The 15,817-nt window shown below is 46.0% G+C and overlaps 1 protein-coding gene across 2 annotated transcripts; it reads left to right on the top strand.

Moving 5' to 3' along the window:
- The first annotated feature begins 327 nt into the window (after nucleotides 1-327).
- On the top strand, nucleotides 328-15,624 carry RPP30 (ribonuclease P/MRP subunit p30). Of its 2 annotated transcripts, XM_074155317.1 has the most exons (11): nucleotides 328-423; nucleotides 1,349-1,404; nucleotides 1,706-1,762; nucleotides 2,481-2,555; nucleotides 3,112-3,183; nucleotides 6,915-7,004; nucleotides 9,092-9,208; nucleotides 12,703-12,732; nucleotides 13,165-13,202; nucleotides 14,262-14,341; nucleotides 15,168-15,624. In XM_074155317.1, exons 1-11 carry the CDS (start codon nucleotides 342-344, stop codon nucleotides 15,275-15,277), a joined length of 807 nt encoding a protein of 268 aa, XP_074011418.1. In that variant the 5' UTR covers nucleotides 328-341; the 3' UTR covers nucleotides 15,278-15,624. The 2 variants fall into 2 exon arrangements, with proteins under 2 accessions (XP_074011418.1, XP_074011419.1); XM_074155318.1 differs by lacking the exon at nucleotides 1,706-1,762.
- The last annotated feature ends 193 nt before the right edge of the window (nucleotides 15,625-15,817 follow it).

Genomic DNA, 15,817 nt, shown 5'->3' with positions numbered 1-15,817 from the left:
CAGGTTCAACCTCCATCAGAGACAGGTGTGGTCTTCCTCAGCGCCAGATTTAATTTCCTTCACAGGCAGGTTTAACCTCCCTCACAGCCCTGCCCGAGATGGGGGTAATTCACCACACGGCTTTCCCCTGGCTGGTCGCAGCCCTTTACTGGAGCCCCTCCGACCGCAGAGTGCCTACCATGATGTGAAACACCCTCTTGGTTTGCTGCTCCGGGCTGGCACACCGGGCTGACAGCCGGCCCGGGGCCGGAGGGGACTACAAGCCCCAGGCTTCCGCGGGCCGCGGGGGGCGGTACCGGGTGCCGAGCCCGGCTGCGGCCCGCCCCGCCGCCGCGCACAGCATGGCCGGCTTCGCCGACCTCAACCTCCCGCAGGGGCTGGACAAGAAGTCCCTGCAGAGCCTGCTGGAGGCCGCAGCGCACCGTGAGTCACCGCCCCGGGCACGGCGGGAGCGGGGATGGCCGGCGGGGCCGGCCCGGGGCCTGGGCTGCCGTGTGGAGGCGGCGGGCCGAGGCTGGGCCCGGGCGGGAGGGGGGGCGGCAGCGGCAGCTCCGCCGGGGCGGTGTGAGCGCAGCCTGAGTCTCTAGGCTGGGTTTTCCCTGGGGGCTAAACCCGCCATCTCCTTCCCTGGCGGGTCGCCGTCCCCCTCGCCCCCTCCGCGACGCGGGGTTTCCTGCAAGCGAAGGGACCGGGACCGAGGTGGTCCCGGGGGGGACCCCCGAGGAGAGCTCCTCCTGGGCCTTGCGGGCGCTGTCGCTGCCTCTTTGTCCCTGTCTGGCAGTTGGGGTTTTTTCCCAACCAGGACACATTTTTCCCCCCTGCCGTTCCTTATGGCTTAAATCTCATTTCTGCAGACTCTTGTGCAGCCCGTCCAGTGTCTGGGGGGTGACTGGCCAATGTACCCTCTTCCCCTGATCCCTGCAGAACAAGACCTTTTGGTCAGCGTCATTTTGGGTGCTCGCCTTGCCTCCTCCTATAGCTGTACCTCTGCCTTGTCTGCAGTTTTAACAACTATCCTGAAAGTCCTTAGCCATTTTCCCTAAAGAAAGTCATCCACAGGGCCAAACTGGGGCAAAATCTGGGGATTCCAGCCCCAAGTATTCATGTGCATTAGGCTCTGCCATTGAGAAAGTGTTGTCAGGGCTGGGGTGTGTTAAAAGGCAAACAGATTTAGTTTTATTTTGAGGCACTTTTGGGGTGAATTAATCTTCAGGAAAAAAAATAATGTGAAAGGTAAATACGCACACACATTAATTTTGAGACATTTAAGTGTTGAGTGTTTAACACGTTTCTGTTTGTGTTTATTTTTGTTAGACAAGATATTCTTACTGTGTGTTTACTTTTTCAGTGGGATATTCTGCAGTTGCTCTTAATCATGTCATCGATTTTAAAGAAAAGAAACAGGTAACTTTTGTTGGAGTTGTTTCTCTTGTAAACCTACATGCCTTTTTACATGTTCCCAGGCAGCTTTATCTGCAGAACGCACATCTAGAGGCAAGCGCAAGTGTCTGCATTTGTGGCAAAACTCCCATTTTATAATTCAGTATAATTGCCCTAGAGTTAACTTTTAATATGGTCGGTGCATTGTCCATGGGAAGTAGTTTAGTTGGCATGGCAAATTTCGTTTTAGGGCTGGAATACAGCTTTTGATTACATTGTAAACTTAACCTATGACACTTTGAATAACTTTTTGTTCTCCTTTAAGGAAATCGTCAAGCCAGTGTCTCCTTCAGAGTTGTTTCCATCTTTGCCTATCGTACAAGTATGCCTAATTACATTCCATCTATGTATTATTACTCTTGAGTTACGTTTTTTACGTTGGTGTGTTTGTATATGGGATTTTGTGTATAACGTGTTAATCAAAAAAGAGGAAATTGTCCTTTGCTTGATTGTTAAAACTCCCAGCACTGGAAGAACGATACACTCACGTTAGAGTCGGCTCTGTTCATTATCTTAGAAATTACTGAAGAAACTGCTTAATGTGAATTTTGAATCTTCTTGTAGTTGAATAATTACAGTATAATTCTTGAAATTTGAGTTTAGGAAATAACTTCCTGGTTTTGATGGAGCAAGACTTGGATATAATGAACCATGTCTGTGTTTTAAATCACTGACATACTTTAATTCGGGAACTGCTTTTGCTTGCAGTTGTGGCCTGCCTGGGGAGCCATAGCAGTATTAAAACAAATTCAGTTTTTCTGCATGATTTTACTTTTTTTTTTTTCCTCTTTATTTCTTTCTTTCTCTTTTCTATTTACCCTTCCTCACAAAAACACAATAAGTCATTCTCTGTAAAGGGCAGGTATAATATCAAACTGTTCAATATAAAATAGGAAAGTGTAACTACAGACTTTAGACAATTAGTGTAGGCAAGCATATGAACAAGCTACCATTTTCTTTTTCTAGTGGAGAGGGTGAAAGTCACCGTGGATTTTTGCTTTGAAGCTTTTTAAGTCTTTTGTATCATTTCTTTTTTGTAGGGGACATCTAAAAGGATTAAAGTCTTAACCCGGCTAACACTTGTTGTTTCTGATCCTTCCCACTGTAATCTCTTGGTAAGTATATTCAGTGTACTAATTTTCCAGTTTCATTTTGCTTTCTTAATGAATGAATGAAACTTTAGAAATTGTATGGGGGAGAACTTTGTGGATTTTATGGGACATGCAGCAGTGATTTCTCCGATCGCATCTTTAGCAAATGTGACCATGAAGATGAGGAGACTTACAAGACTGGGTGTGGCTTCTGTTGATCACTTGTCAATATGGGACAACAATTCTGTTCCTCAGTTCTCTTCTTTGATTTCTGGACTTCTGTGCGTAAGCTCGAAGGCCATGAGCAAGCCCTGTGTCTGTTTATGTTTAACACTACGTGATGGAAGCGAAAGGTTTAAGTGCCTTACGCGGTGGGTGGGACAAGCCTCAAAATGAGAGTGAGTGACTTCACAGTATGGCTCACAGCAGAGACCCACTGTGTAACTGGATGATTATTGGCTTTGTTTTAGTACTTGAAAGTGGAAAAGGGATTTTCTTCTCGTTATTTTGGTCATAATCATTGTGCATAACTCTGGCATCTGCCAGAATTCAAGGCAATAATTGTTTCCTCCTTTTGTAGAGATCAACATCGGCAAATATAAGGTTATATGACATCATAGCAGTATTTCCAAAGACTGAGAAGCTGTTCCATGTAAGTAAATCATGTGATCGGCAATGCCTGTTCAATGAATTGTGGTACCTTGGGCTTGTACCTTGTGATGTCTGACCTGTTGCAAGCTCATAAATCTTAACTTTAACTCTGAACTGGAAGAGTGGGTGCACCTGTTCCGTCTCTGTTAGCCCTGGCAGGCAGCAAGCAGGTGTGCGGGTTAAAGCAGTGTGAAGGCAGCACAGGGACACCAAAAGCAAACGGGGAATCTCTTTGGAGGAGTGTCAGAATTTACTTTCAAAGAGAGCTTGTCAGTATAAAACTGAGTCTGGTTCTGGGGTTTGGTTTTCGTTTTCTTTTTTAAATAAGCTAAAGCTACTTTCTAGTACTCCTGAGTACCAGTTTTGACACATTAAATGAGATACGTCGGGTTTGTTTTTCTAAATTATTTCCCCTCCTTTTTGAAAACTTGTCCAAGTAAAATACAAAGCAAGAGGCTATAGAAGAAGATGAAGTTTAAAGAATCTTTCAACAGAAGAATTCAAGCATTAATTATAACAGTTACAGGGTAGCCAAACTCATTTCTGACTGCTTTTATTTCCCTTGGAAGATTTTAGGATTCTTGGGGTGTGAAAGAAGTGAATAGTTGTAAAATACTTTTGAGGGCCACTCTCCACCTCTGTCTTCTGGACTCCAACAACAACGTACAGTCTCTTTTCCAGTGATCTCAATCAATTTATCATGTGCTTCAACAAGCACCTGAAGCTCGTGGGTGAGGGACAGTGCGCTAGGAAGGAAGCGGGATTGTCCGCGAGACCATCTTCCCTGCTTTTGTTTGAAGAGTTGAGGTTTTCTAACCCTGGAGAGCTGTGTCAATTTTGTATAGGTATCAACAGTGAGTCTGGCACAAGTGGTGTTACGCTTGGAGTTTCAGCACATGCTTTTGGCTCTTACAACTCGGATCTTTCACTGTTCAGGATAAAGCCTTCTAGGGTGGGTCTTGCACCACAAATTAACTTTGTATTTTAAAATGGGCTGCTGGTAACTCGAGAGCATCATCTTTTGCACCAACAATTTGGCACTCAGATTATTCTCCATAGAACAGGATATTTCATGTTTTTGTAAGAGAGATACACGACCATCAGAGATGTGCTCTAATTTTAGCATGGCCCAAATTCTTGTCACAAGCCAGGGACACACCTTCTTGTCACAAGCCAGGGAAGCTTTTCTGTGGCTGAGATATGTACTGAAAGATGTGCTCAAATTCTCCAAATAATGTATATCCTCAGGGGCATGAGGAAGCTGTGTTTGCGAGGATAATTCTAGAACGTGCTCCTTCTTTTAGTTTCCCAAGAGGATTGTTTTGGGCTGCAACAGGAATTCCCACCCCGTGCCAGTAATAAGGTCTGTGCCTGTAACTTTTCCAAAATTTTGCCTTTTAAGAATTCTGACTGTTTTAATCATATTAGTTAGTTCTGCCTGCTGTTTGTAAGCAATTAGCAGATCACCAGTACCTAAAAAAAACTTGCTTATATAAATCTGAGGATGTAGTGCGAAGCCAAATTTCAATTTTTTTGGCAAACGTTTTAGCAATAGCTTTGTTTGGGCCATCCAAGCAGTGGAGAATTTATTTATTTCTGGTTGTCTGGAGCTTCCCAGCAGATGGGGCTCTTGCACAGCCGGGTGCTTGCCTGGCCACACAGCAGGCGACTGCTGCACATCATTTTCTGTATGAAGTTTTTGCAGTTCAGATGCTTTCAGCAGGCAGGGTAACCTTAACTTGCCTGCCTGTGTGACTTGGCCAGCAGCCAAAGCCAGGCTGAACATCGGAGTGTTTGGAGAAATCTCCTCTCCAACTTTCCCTGCGCTGCAGGAATTCCTCCTTGTGCAGAAGTATGTCTCTTAAATTTGTTTTTCCTTGGTGGTGTTTTCTGAAATATTCTTGTCACCGGAATCCTGTAGATATCCTGGCATTTGGGTCACTCCCTTTCCCACTGTGCTAAATTTGCAAAATTGAAAAGAGTTTTCCAGTGTTTCTGGAGCTGATTAGGAAGGCTTGTTTTCTCATCACATAGGACAACTTGCATGTTTCTGATGCATGTTCTTGCTTTCCTTCATTTTCAGCTTTCTCTCCTCCTGCATTTCCTGTGGCCTCACTGACATCTTTTCTAGGGGATGATTTGGAGCCATTTGTTCTGTGCGTGTCCCCATCAGTCACCTCTGCCTAGATGCGAGTTTGTACTCCGTGTGAGAGGATTAAAACTGGCTGCAGTAGGGCTAAATTTACACATGCAAGTCTAATTGGATGGAATAGATTCCAACCATGCCTAACAGAGTTGGTACAGGTAGGGCACGAAGATGAAGTTCTCCAGATGGCCTGGTAGAGACATCTTAACCTCAGAACCCTTGTGGATCTCTGGTGGATCTTTCAGCTCCCTGCATGTGCACCGTGGCTCTCTTGTCTAGGAGGGAGTGCTATCAACAGCTAAGAAACAGGGCCTCTGCTCTCATCGCCACTCAAATTTCACGCAAACAAACTGGTAGAAGGCTAGTTTGCAAAGCAATAGCTTGCCCTGCACTGGAGCGGAGCGTGGCAATCCCGCAGCCCAGCCCGGGGACTCCCCGCCACCCTCACCACCTTCCTGCTGGTGCGAGGAGGGATGAATGGCTGGTGCCTGGCCCAGGTGTGTTTGGAGCAGTTGCTGGCAGGTTTCTGAAAGCAGAGTTCCTCTACATGTAGAAAATTCCTTTTCAATATCTTCAGCCCCTTTTATCTTCTTTGTTACAACTCTGCTTACAGACAGTAATCTGGCCCTGTGTAATCACCTTTACGGGGTAGACATATATAATTCCTACATGTCTTGTGTGCGTGAGATTATATGTAAATCACAGGCTCCCTTTTATGTGCACTTAGTTTTCTCTGCATGTGTTTTCAAGACCCGCCTTGATGCAGTCTTGAGTAATGTTCTCTAGGCAATCTTGCTTCAGCAGGGGAGTTGGACTAGATCTCTAGAGGTCCCTTCCAACTCTGACAATTCCGTGATCTGTGATTCCGTGTGAAGATTCTCGACCCTTTGTTCATTCCTTCTCTCTATTAATACAGGCTGTAAATTGTGGTGTGGGTTCAAAGCTAAGCTTTTAAACTCTGACCTCCAGTACCATCTTGAGACTTTTCCAGAGATGTGGCTTTTGGGAAGGGGGCTACATGTTCCCCACCAACCCAGGAAAGTGAGGCCCTGTGGATCCTGGGCATGGGGCACCACCAGTCACTGTCTAACATTCTGCTTCTGTTTCAGTCTTTGGTTGTTTCTGGTAAAAAGTACTTCATCTGTAAAACAGTTGCTGCACTGGAATTGGAAAGTGATGGGGTAAGGGGCAGTTCCTGGGCTGTTGCCTTTGCAAATAGGAGTTGTCCTTCATTAGCTGTGAGTTCGTTTGCCAAAAGCCACCATTGCTTCTGCGTGTCCTGTGTTGGATAAGAACAAAGCAGTGAGTCTTGCCTTTGGGTTGGTCATTATTTTATTGGGAAAGTAGCTCTATGAGTGAGGGAAGGCTTGGGGTTTTAAGCCCAAAACAGGGCTCAAGCTGTACACCTGTAGCCCTGCTGTTTTATTGGCATACCTGCAAGGTGTGGTGCCTCTTCATTTTAAAACTGAATTCACCCTGGGGAGATGTTTCCTGCATTAAGAAATGAAGGAGAATATCAGCGTGCCTGAAGTTGGTTACACGTTTTCTGGCGTATCTAATAATCGGTTCCTATTTCTTTGCTGTAGATCGCTTGCACAACTCTAGACGTGGATCTGGTATGCATAAATGTAACAGAAAAGCTGCCATTCTACTTCCGAAGGCCCCCTGTGAATATGGTAAATTTATGTCTAAATTGTTTCCTTGCTGTTAAATTCTGTATTTAATGTCAGTCTGAGTTGAATTCCCTACCATTTCCCTCCCACCATTCCCATCCAAGTCGTTCTTTTATTTTCTCACATAATGTATAGTGTTGTTTCAGATGTCCTTCACTGCAAGGCCTCCACTGCAGCATTTGATACACGGTGATGTCTGTTCTTTCTCCTTCCTGTCCCCCACTTACGAAGGCAGAAGTGGGGTTCCCAAGGAATGGAGAGGGAGCCTTAAGGCCACCGCTGTGCAAAGCGGTGAGATGTGGTGCGGTTGCTGACTAAGCTGCCTCCCAAACTGGGAGTGGTACAGCTGTGTCAGAACAGATAAACAGCCCTGCGGTTTAAAAGGCAGGAGAATGGAAATGACAGTGTTAATTTGGGAGAAGGATGTCGTACCAGTTATTTGGAGGACAGCTGTATTGAATCCACACTTAAACAAAGGAATGTCTTGCTAAATGAGTCAAATGTGGAACTGCTAAATATCTGCTGTGGGACACAAGGTGGCTATCAGCGTGGATCAGATGTTTTGTTAATACAGTTCTGCCTGCTGGTGGTGGTTTGCCAGAAAGCTTCATCTGAACATGCTCTTAGGTGAACTAGTTTTTTCCTCTGAGTACATTCCACATGGGCATTCTTGGCTGATGTGGCCCTTAGTGCTTAAAAATTTAAATTTGGAATTGGGTAGAAATCCTACTTTGTCTTCTACGGAAAGTTTGACCTAGAATAAAAGTGAAAATCAAGTAGAATTAATCATGAAACAGAATAAAAGTACTACTTTGGAATTTACTACAGACCAGAAATTTCAACATTCCATTTCGAATAACAGTTTTGTATGAAATGTTGTGTGAAGGTACCCTAGCTGCCTAAAACTCCAGCAGCTGACCCAGGTGAGGAGCTGGGTGGCTCTCGGAGCCCTGTGTTTGGAGTTTTCCTTACGAGCTACTTCTCAGCCTCCACGCTCCCGGCTTCACAGCAGTCTGTCTGTCGGACTGGTTTGGTGCCTCCTCAGGCAGGTGGTTGTGGTTGTTGTGGTGCCAGACAGACAGATTGGCAGGCAGCTGAAGTGCTGGGGACGAGGTGAAAAATCTGCTTGGCTGGGGACTGGTGCGTTGCTGTCACCTGGTTTGGTTTTGATAAATTCAGGCTTCTCTTCTCGTTTCACACAAAGCTGGCCCGATGCTTGCAAACACCTGATGTGTACATAGCTTCTGTTGTGCTTGCATGCATGGGAGCTGGATTCATTCCATCTGTACTCGCTTACTGGACTCTCTTACAGTATTAACGTTGCAGCATTTTTTAATAATAGGAGTGTAAAGCATAGAGTAACATTTCAGGCAAATTCAGTATAGGCTAGGGACCAATGGACTCCTAGCTTTGAGTTGGGTCTTTATCACTAACTCACTGTGTTCTATAGTGAGTTCCTTGACCTTTCTCTGGGTGTTTGTTAAAACAAGAATACTAGGCTTTTGGTGAGGTACTCTGGCAGCAAAGGATTTTAAAGCAGCTGAAAATATAGCGAGTATTACTGTTTGGAACCTCTCCTGTGACTCACTGTTACTTCATGTTGTCACAAATACCAGAGTACGCTGTGAGACGGGAGCGAAGGGACCTCATTGCTGCTTTTGTGCAAGGACAGATTCCTCAGCTGCAAAACGTGGGTCCTGTGGGAAGTGGCGTTTTCCTCGCAGCAGGCTGTGGGGCTAGAGGAGGAGGGTGCTCAACATTTCAAGACTTGTTTCTGACAGTGGTTACCTGTCTCCTCGGCTCTGGGACAGTGGAAAGCCAATTACAGCTAATAAGCAGCTGGTATTTCTTTGTTTGTTAAACCTCATTTATCTCTCATCCCAAGATTCAAGAACACAGATCTGGTGTACAGTGAAACCTTCCCCTCCACCCCTTTCATGCTATGTTGTGTTCTTGCTAGAACAATTCCACCTTAATTTTTTCATATATAACACAGTTAAACTGAGAATAAGCTACATCAATAATAGACAACAGTTGTTAGATTGTTATGCCTCTCCCCTTTTGATTTTTGATCACTCTTTCATGTGAAGGCAATAGATCGAGGCATTTACTTTGAACTTCTTTACACGCCTGCCATCAAAGACTCCACGATGAGAAGATACACAATTTCAAATGCGATCAGCCTGATGCAGATCTGCAAAGGAAAGGTAAGCTCTCAAAGTGCAAGCGAGCTAATTAATTCAGTTCAAATTCTTCTGGAGTTGTACAGGCTGAGCCATTTTAAATGAGTTTGATGCTGGGGTTTCTGAAGCTGTGACTGAATCTTCGCCTGTTAATACAAGGACACAATTATTCTAGCTCCAGATACTTCCAGCCATGCACCGCTGTGTGCTTTCTTCTTCAGTTGTCAAACTGTTAGATTCTTTTTTTCAGAACAATCTATCTGTTATAATTGTATGCAATACCCAAAACAAAAGGGGGAGAGGGGGGTGGAAGTGCCAGAGATCTAAGGTTTGCACTACAGTTGAGGTCCAAGCATCTCTTTAAAAATCTCCATTTCATGTTTCTGACTAAAAGCTCTTTTTTGGTAGTATACCTCGAATGTGCGGGGTAGAAAATAATAAGGAAAAAAAGTAGAAATCTTGTTCTGTTACAGAGTTAGTAAAAATTCGGAGCATAGAAATCAGACCAACAGCTGGCTGGCTGCCAGCCAGGAATTTTGCTGCAGTCAGATCCAATGCCTTCTTCCTCGCCTCTGAAACCCAAGGAAGAAGTAACACTTGCAGCTGAGATGCCTGTAATCCATTGCTCTCATGCCTCACCTCCTCCCAGGCTGCCAGGCTGAGCTGCCCGTCATGCTGGGTCCTCTCAGGCCATGTTGTGGGGTTTTTTTTTAACAGGGAAGCGTATCGTAACACATATCCAAGTTGAAAGAGATTGTAGCTCCCGCCACCTTTTTTGGAAAAGGCCTTTTCAGCACTGAGCTAGTCCAGAGAAGCATTACCCTGCAGATCTAGTCTGAAGTGGGAAATTCAGCTTGGAAGGCGAATTAAAAGCAGATCTTTCATTACCTCAGTTCCCTTCAGACATGGCAGCCTATTTTATAGGACAGCAGAGTGGGTTGAACAGATGAATTCCCTTAGAAAAACAGAAGAAAGTGATTATTTGCATGGCCTTTCCTGAGAAGCCCTGGGAGTCAGTCAATTGCACAAAATACTGACTTGGAGGTGAGGTACATACACACAGGTCCCCTTTCCTTTGGGATTCCTTTTGCCAGTACTCCTCTTTCCTCTGTGCAGTTGAAGGTGTCTTTCTCCTGTGGTTATTGATTTGGAGAGCCTTGGTTGAGTTGGCATCACAGACAGCGTATGGGGTGTTCTGGCACTCGGTCTGTACACAGCACCCTTTCTTTCTGGATCTGTCAGTCCAGTGCATCATCTGTGCCTGGAAGGTAAATCAGCAGGAGCTGGGCAAGACAAGTTGTTGTTAGGCACTGGAAGAGCTGGGAGAGGACTGCTAGCTTGTCTTTAATATTTGCCTTTATTTTTTTGCCTCCAGACTCAGTAGCTGGTGGGCCAGCGGAAATGGTTATTAGCCCTTGCTGGCAGTTTGTATCCATCAGTTATTGTAAAGGCCTTTTTTTTTTTTTTTTTTTTTTTAATGGGATGTGGGGTGGCTGGTCCATAGACTACTTGCACTGGCACCTGGCTCGCAGCTCTTGCCTTCTGGAACCTATAGTTGCTGAACTTTTATTCCTCCTCTGTTGCAGTAGGGCAGAGAAACTTCCAGAAATTTACTGGTGTCCTCAGAGCTGGTGTTGAGCAGAGTCCTTAAAGCGTGTTAGGATGTGCAGGGAGTGAGGGAGGGACTGGCCTGCCTTGCCGGGCACAAGGTGTGTGTAGCCGCAGTGCCTCACCTCCCGTGATTTGGTAACCGGGTGTGGGTGCTGTGCCTGAAGCAGTCTGCTCTCTGTCTGCTTTACCTGCGGAGATTGTTTTGCATTTAAGTTCTTCCCTTTAGCCCTGCCCTTGGGTTTGCCTTCGCCTGCCTCTCCTCCGCTCCCTAGCAGTGCTTTTCTTGTCTGCTCTTGTCTCCTTCTGCCGCCGTACCCATCCCCTGACTGGTTGCCTTTGAACCAGACGGAGCATCTCTCCAGGGCACGGCCGTGAACCACGATCCTGCGCTGGTTCAGGGTGGCTCGCACGGCTGCTCTGGGAGCTTCTCCCACCCTGGGGGTTGCTACAGCTCAGAGCAGGAATCTTGAATTTTTCCCAGCAGACTTTAGCAGTCAGCACCGCTGAAGCTCAAAAGCACCCTTGGGATCCATAGTGCAGGCGTTTTAAAGGTGAACCACGCAGGAAGAAATGCCCCAGGCTCCATCAGGATGTGTGCTGTTAAGTCACTTTGTGTATATTGCTTCTCCTTCTGGCTTTCTTCTTATGCTCAGGCAGAGTTGTCTGTCCCATCCTTTCCTGGAGGAAACCTTGGGCACAGAGTGAATGTGCAGCTGTTTCCATGCAAATAGCTCTTTTATGTGTTGTGTGAGTTCCAGCTGGGCACAGAGCATTTTCTCCCCGTGCCGGGGAGGTGGCAGGACAAGCAGAGCGGTGCGGTGAAGGATCAGAACCCCTGGCTGGTAACCGGAGGTGGTGTGATGTGTTGGTGGGGCTGACGTCAGAGAGGGAAAGTCTTTCACTGCCTCAGTGCAGTTCTCATTCCCGCCCACTCAGGCAGGAATTCCCAAAGCATTTTCTTCAGTATCATAAAAGGTGCAAGGAATTGTTCTCTGCTGCAGTTTCCACCGGTGCAAAACAGTCTGTCCCCGGGTGAGCACCCCTGGAGGTTTAACATCAGAAGAGCGCTGGCAGCTGAGCTGTGGTGGGTGCCAGCCCCTGAGCCGTCACAGACCTCTTCTGTAGAAGCCCTTTGGGAGAGAAGGGAGAGGATGTCTGGTGTTTGTCATGGGGGTGCCAGTGTTGAGGGAAGTAGTGTTAGGGCATGAATCAGCAGCCACTGCCTAGCTGCAGGAAGGGTTCCTCAACCGGTGGGAGTTTGATTAAGGCCAGCGTGGATGCTGGGGTTAGGATTGAGGTGTTCCACAACACAGACAGCACCAAACTGGCTGCAGGCACAATCTAACCTGCTTCTGGGGGATCCAGGACTCCTCTTCTAAGTCCATTTCTGTTTCAGCTCAGGCCGAGTTGGCATTTTTGTGGGGCCTCTGTCAGCTTGTGTGATTGAAGGGGGCAGTTCTTAACACAGCGTGTACAACTCTGCATTTCTTCTTTACCCTTAAGGTCTCTTTAAAGTCTGCTCTGGGAGAAACAGGCTGATGGGTGCTTGCTTAATGCCATCGCTCTGATATTTATACTGCTCAGCCCGCTCCTCTAAAAGGTGCCATGCTTATTCAGCTCACATCTGTCTGAGAGGTGTGTGACTGCAAGAGAGGGATGAACCTCTGCCCCTCTCTCTGTCGGGGACAGGGACATAACCTGGGTTTATCCATGTCCCCAAATTAAGATCCACACCCTGCTAGAGTTGGCTTCATCTGAGGGCATCAGATAATCTGATGGTAGATTGGGCTCTGAGCCTGCACTTAGCTAATGCTCATAAAGTCTTTGCTGCTTGCTGATTATTTATTTATTTATTTATTTACTAATGCTGTCTGACAGATGAATGTTTGTTCTCTTTTGTTTTCTAGAACATTGTTATATCTAGTGCAGCTGAAAGGGTAAGTCCCAGATTTTTGTTGAAGTCAGAACAACTTGAGGATTTATCTGTGGCTAAAAATACATCTGTAATTATGTATTAAACATATAAAAATTGCAATTTTAAATATGATTACCATCTTGTGGGGTTTTTTAATCAATCTGTTTTTCCAAAGAATTGTGTTGTGGGGTTTGGGTTGGTGTTGGGGTGTTTTTGGTTGGGTGGGTGGCATTTTTTTTTGCTGCTGTGGTATTTTCCATGACATTTGTCTCACAGACGGGGACTCTGTTTTCCAAAACAGTAGTACTTGCTTGATTTCCTAGTGCATCTTCAGCAGCTTGCTGTTATGTAGCACTTAATCTTGCCTTCCCGCCAGCCCTGTCCTGCCTCCTCACCCTCTGTCAGCCTGCGAGAGGGTGCATGCACATACCCAACCTTCTGTGTTTTGTTTTAGCCTCTAGAACTCCGAGGTCCTTACGATGTGGCTAATCTGTATCCTTTTCCAAAGTGGTTTTGAAATACTTCCATCCTTTATACTCCTTGAACATTACAGAGTGGTGCTTGCGGTGATCAATGAGTCAGGGCTCTGAGTGGATGTGAAAGGAGCAACAGATCTTGGTCATGGGGTGGCCCGAGCAGTCACTGGAAATAGTAATGTCTGTTCAGCTGCAGGTATGGTTTGTTGTGATATGTATTGATACTGTGTCAGTGGAGAAATTAATAAAAGCCATAAAAATCTATGGACACTGAACCAAACCAGAAATTATTACTTATGATCTCCACGGTGCCACATCTTTGATAGAAGAAGCTATAAAATCATATTTGTATTAAGAAAGAAAAGCTTCCTATTTGAGTGCTGGTTACTTTTGCTCTGCATTTTCCAGTCCTTGGTTACAAATAAGTGGCGGTGTTTTAGAAACCGAGGAGGGTGTCTTTCTCCTCTTCTTTTAGAAATTGAGATGCGTTTTTACTGCTCACCCCTCCCTGCCCCACAAGCAGGTGTTGGGACTGTCCCTCGAAGGGAGGAGCGTGCTCTGAGTCATGAGAACCATGTGGGAGGGTGTGTGGCCTGCAAGGATTTTCTGCGCAATGCTTCCTTCCTTCTTAAAAAGAGCAGTCGGGCTCAACCCAAATTAACATACCTCATCTGGTGTCATCCTCGCTCGAGGTGGCTGGGAATTTCTCAGCATAATGCTTTTGTATCACACAGTGCCCTTTCCCCAGAACCGAAATTTTCGATTGGGGTCATTTCTTTATGCATATAAAAATGTTCCTGTGTTGACAGACTTTTATTTTTTAAAAGTACAGCTGCTTGTCTGGAAGAAAGCAAGGTTGCCAGGAGCTTTCCAGGAGGGCTGCTGGGGAACTGCAGCCAGGAGAACCGGGTGCCACAGTCCCCTGCCTCTGGGTAACCTTATGCAAAATGTCACTTTGAGTTACAGCGTTGCTAATTCCCAGTTATTTGTAGAGTAAGCAAACCTATCCTGCAGACGGGCTTCGCTATTCTGTCCGTTCCTTTCTGGGTGTTTTGATCCTGAGCAAAGGTGACAGAGGTTTGCTCTTCGGCCTGTCGGAGAGCGAAGCCAAGGCCGCCGTGTCCACCAACTGCAGAGCCACCATGCTTCATGGAGGTGCGTGGAAAGAGCAGGCAAATGCATCTAAGTAACACTTGCATTTGTTAAGCTAAATTCATATTAATGCATGTTTTCCAAAATAGAGTAAGTCAGCTTACTCTATTTTAGCTCCTTTGTCCAGTGCGTGAAGAAGGACTCTTGCCGAGTCTCGTTGCTAATGGAGTATATGTGGAGAATCTCTTCTACCTCAAATTGTACAAAGGAGCCTCCCAGCAGTAGTTCTGAAATTGGTTTGGGCTCACTAGGTTGTTTGGCAAAAACGTGAGGAGTTTGATAACATCACACGGTACTGTTTTATGGTAGTGCTGAGGGTTCTGTAAATAAAATATTCTCGACTACTGAAAGCCACTTACTTGGTGCGTGTAGAGCAGCCTCTGCCCATACAGCCGTGCCAGCACAGTCTGTTTAAGAATCCTGGGGTATGTGAATACATTTTTAATATTTTTTTTTAAGAACAGTATGTTTTGCTCAGAAATCCAAAAATGCTTTTGATAATGCTTCAAGAATGTGTCCTCCTGTGCCTACGGCGCTGATGAAGCCTGGTTTCTGATGGTTTTATGTATGTGCAGCCCCTCAACCCCTGCAGAACTCTGTTTTCCCTTATGTTTCCTGTAATTCTGCACCATCGGATTTCCCCCTTTAGTGTCTCTGCTCCATGAAGCAGCGTATCCACAGGTCCCACCCCTGCAGGTGCCTTACCTGCTGACTGGCCGCCTGTTAAACGTGTTGAACTGTGCTTTGGGGCACGGACACCTGAAATGAGCATGCGTTAAATGCATCAGCATCACTTTGAGGTGCTACAGCTTCTGCTTGTGTATTCCAGAAACTCGGAAGAGTGCCTGTGGGGTAGTGTACACGGTGAAGAAGCCTCGCAAGGTTGAGGAGGAAGAAACAACGCTGCCAGCCTGCAAAAAAGCGAAGACTCAAGCTTGAGAACTGAACCCATTGTCAAGAGGAGCCTCCAGCCCATCTCTTTCCAGTGTTGAGTCTTTCCCAGTCCTCCAGCCAGCCCAGTTCCTCCCTTACTGCCTTATTTAGCCTGGAGAAGAATGGTTCTTCTGGTGCTTAAATAAGGAAGGCTGTGGGAATGAGTCTGCTGAACGTAGATCACCACGTATGAAATGTCATGCTGGACTTCTGGTCAAGGTCAGGAGCCTGTCTCTTGCCCTGTCTTAGGTCTTCTGGAATTAGTGCAAACTCCACACAACACTTCTAACTTACAGAAACTCTCAGTTGTACAAGCGCATTCCTTTTTTTATTAAAAATGTTTCTAAGAACGCAAAGTCTAGCTCTTATGGTTTCTCAAGGTTTAAGCACATCTACTCCACCTTACAGCCACAAGCCAGGAGGGGGAGTTTCCCTTCGGTGGGCTGGGAAGAGTGGCAGCGTAACGGCTGTCTCGCCCTGGCCGGAGCGGTCTCCGTGTCACATCGGTTTTACTGCATCATTTCCTTCTTTATGGGCTGGGCTGGG

Source organism: Numenius arquata, chromosome 10, assembly GCF_964106895.1.
Source record: "Numenius arquata chromosome 10, bNumArq3.hap1.1, whole genome shotgun sequence".
NCBI lineage: Eukaryota > Metazoa > Chordata > Aves > Charadriiformes > Scolopacidae > Numenius > Numenius arquata.
This window is presented reverse-complemented; position numbering and strand designations above follow the sequence as displayed.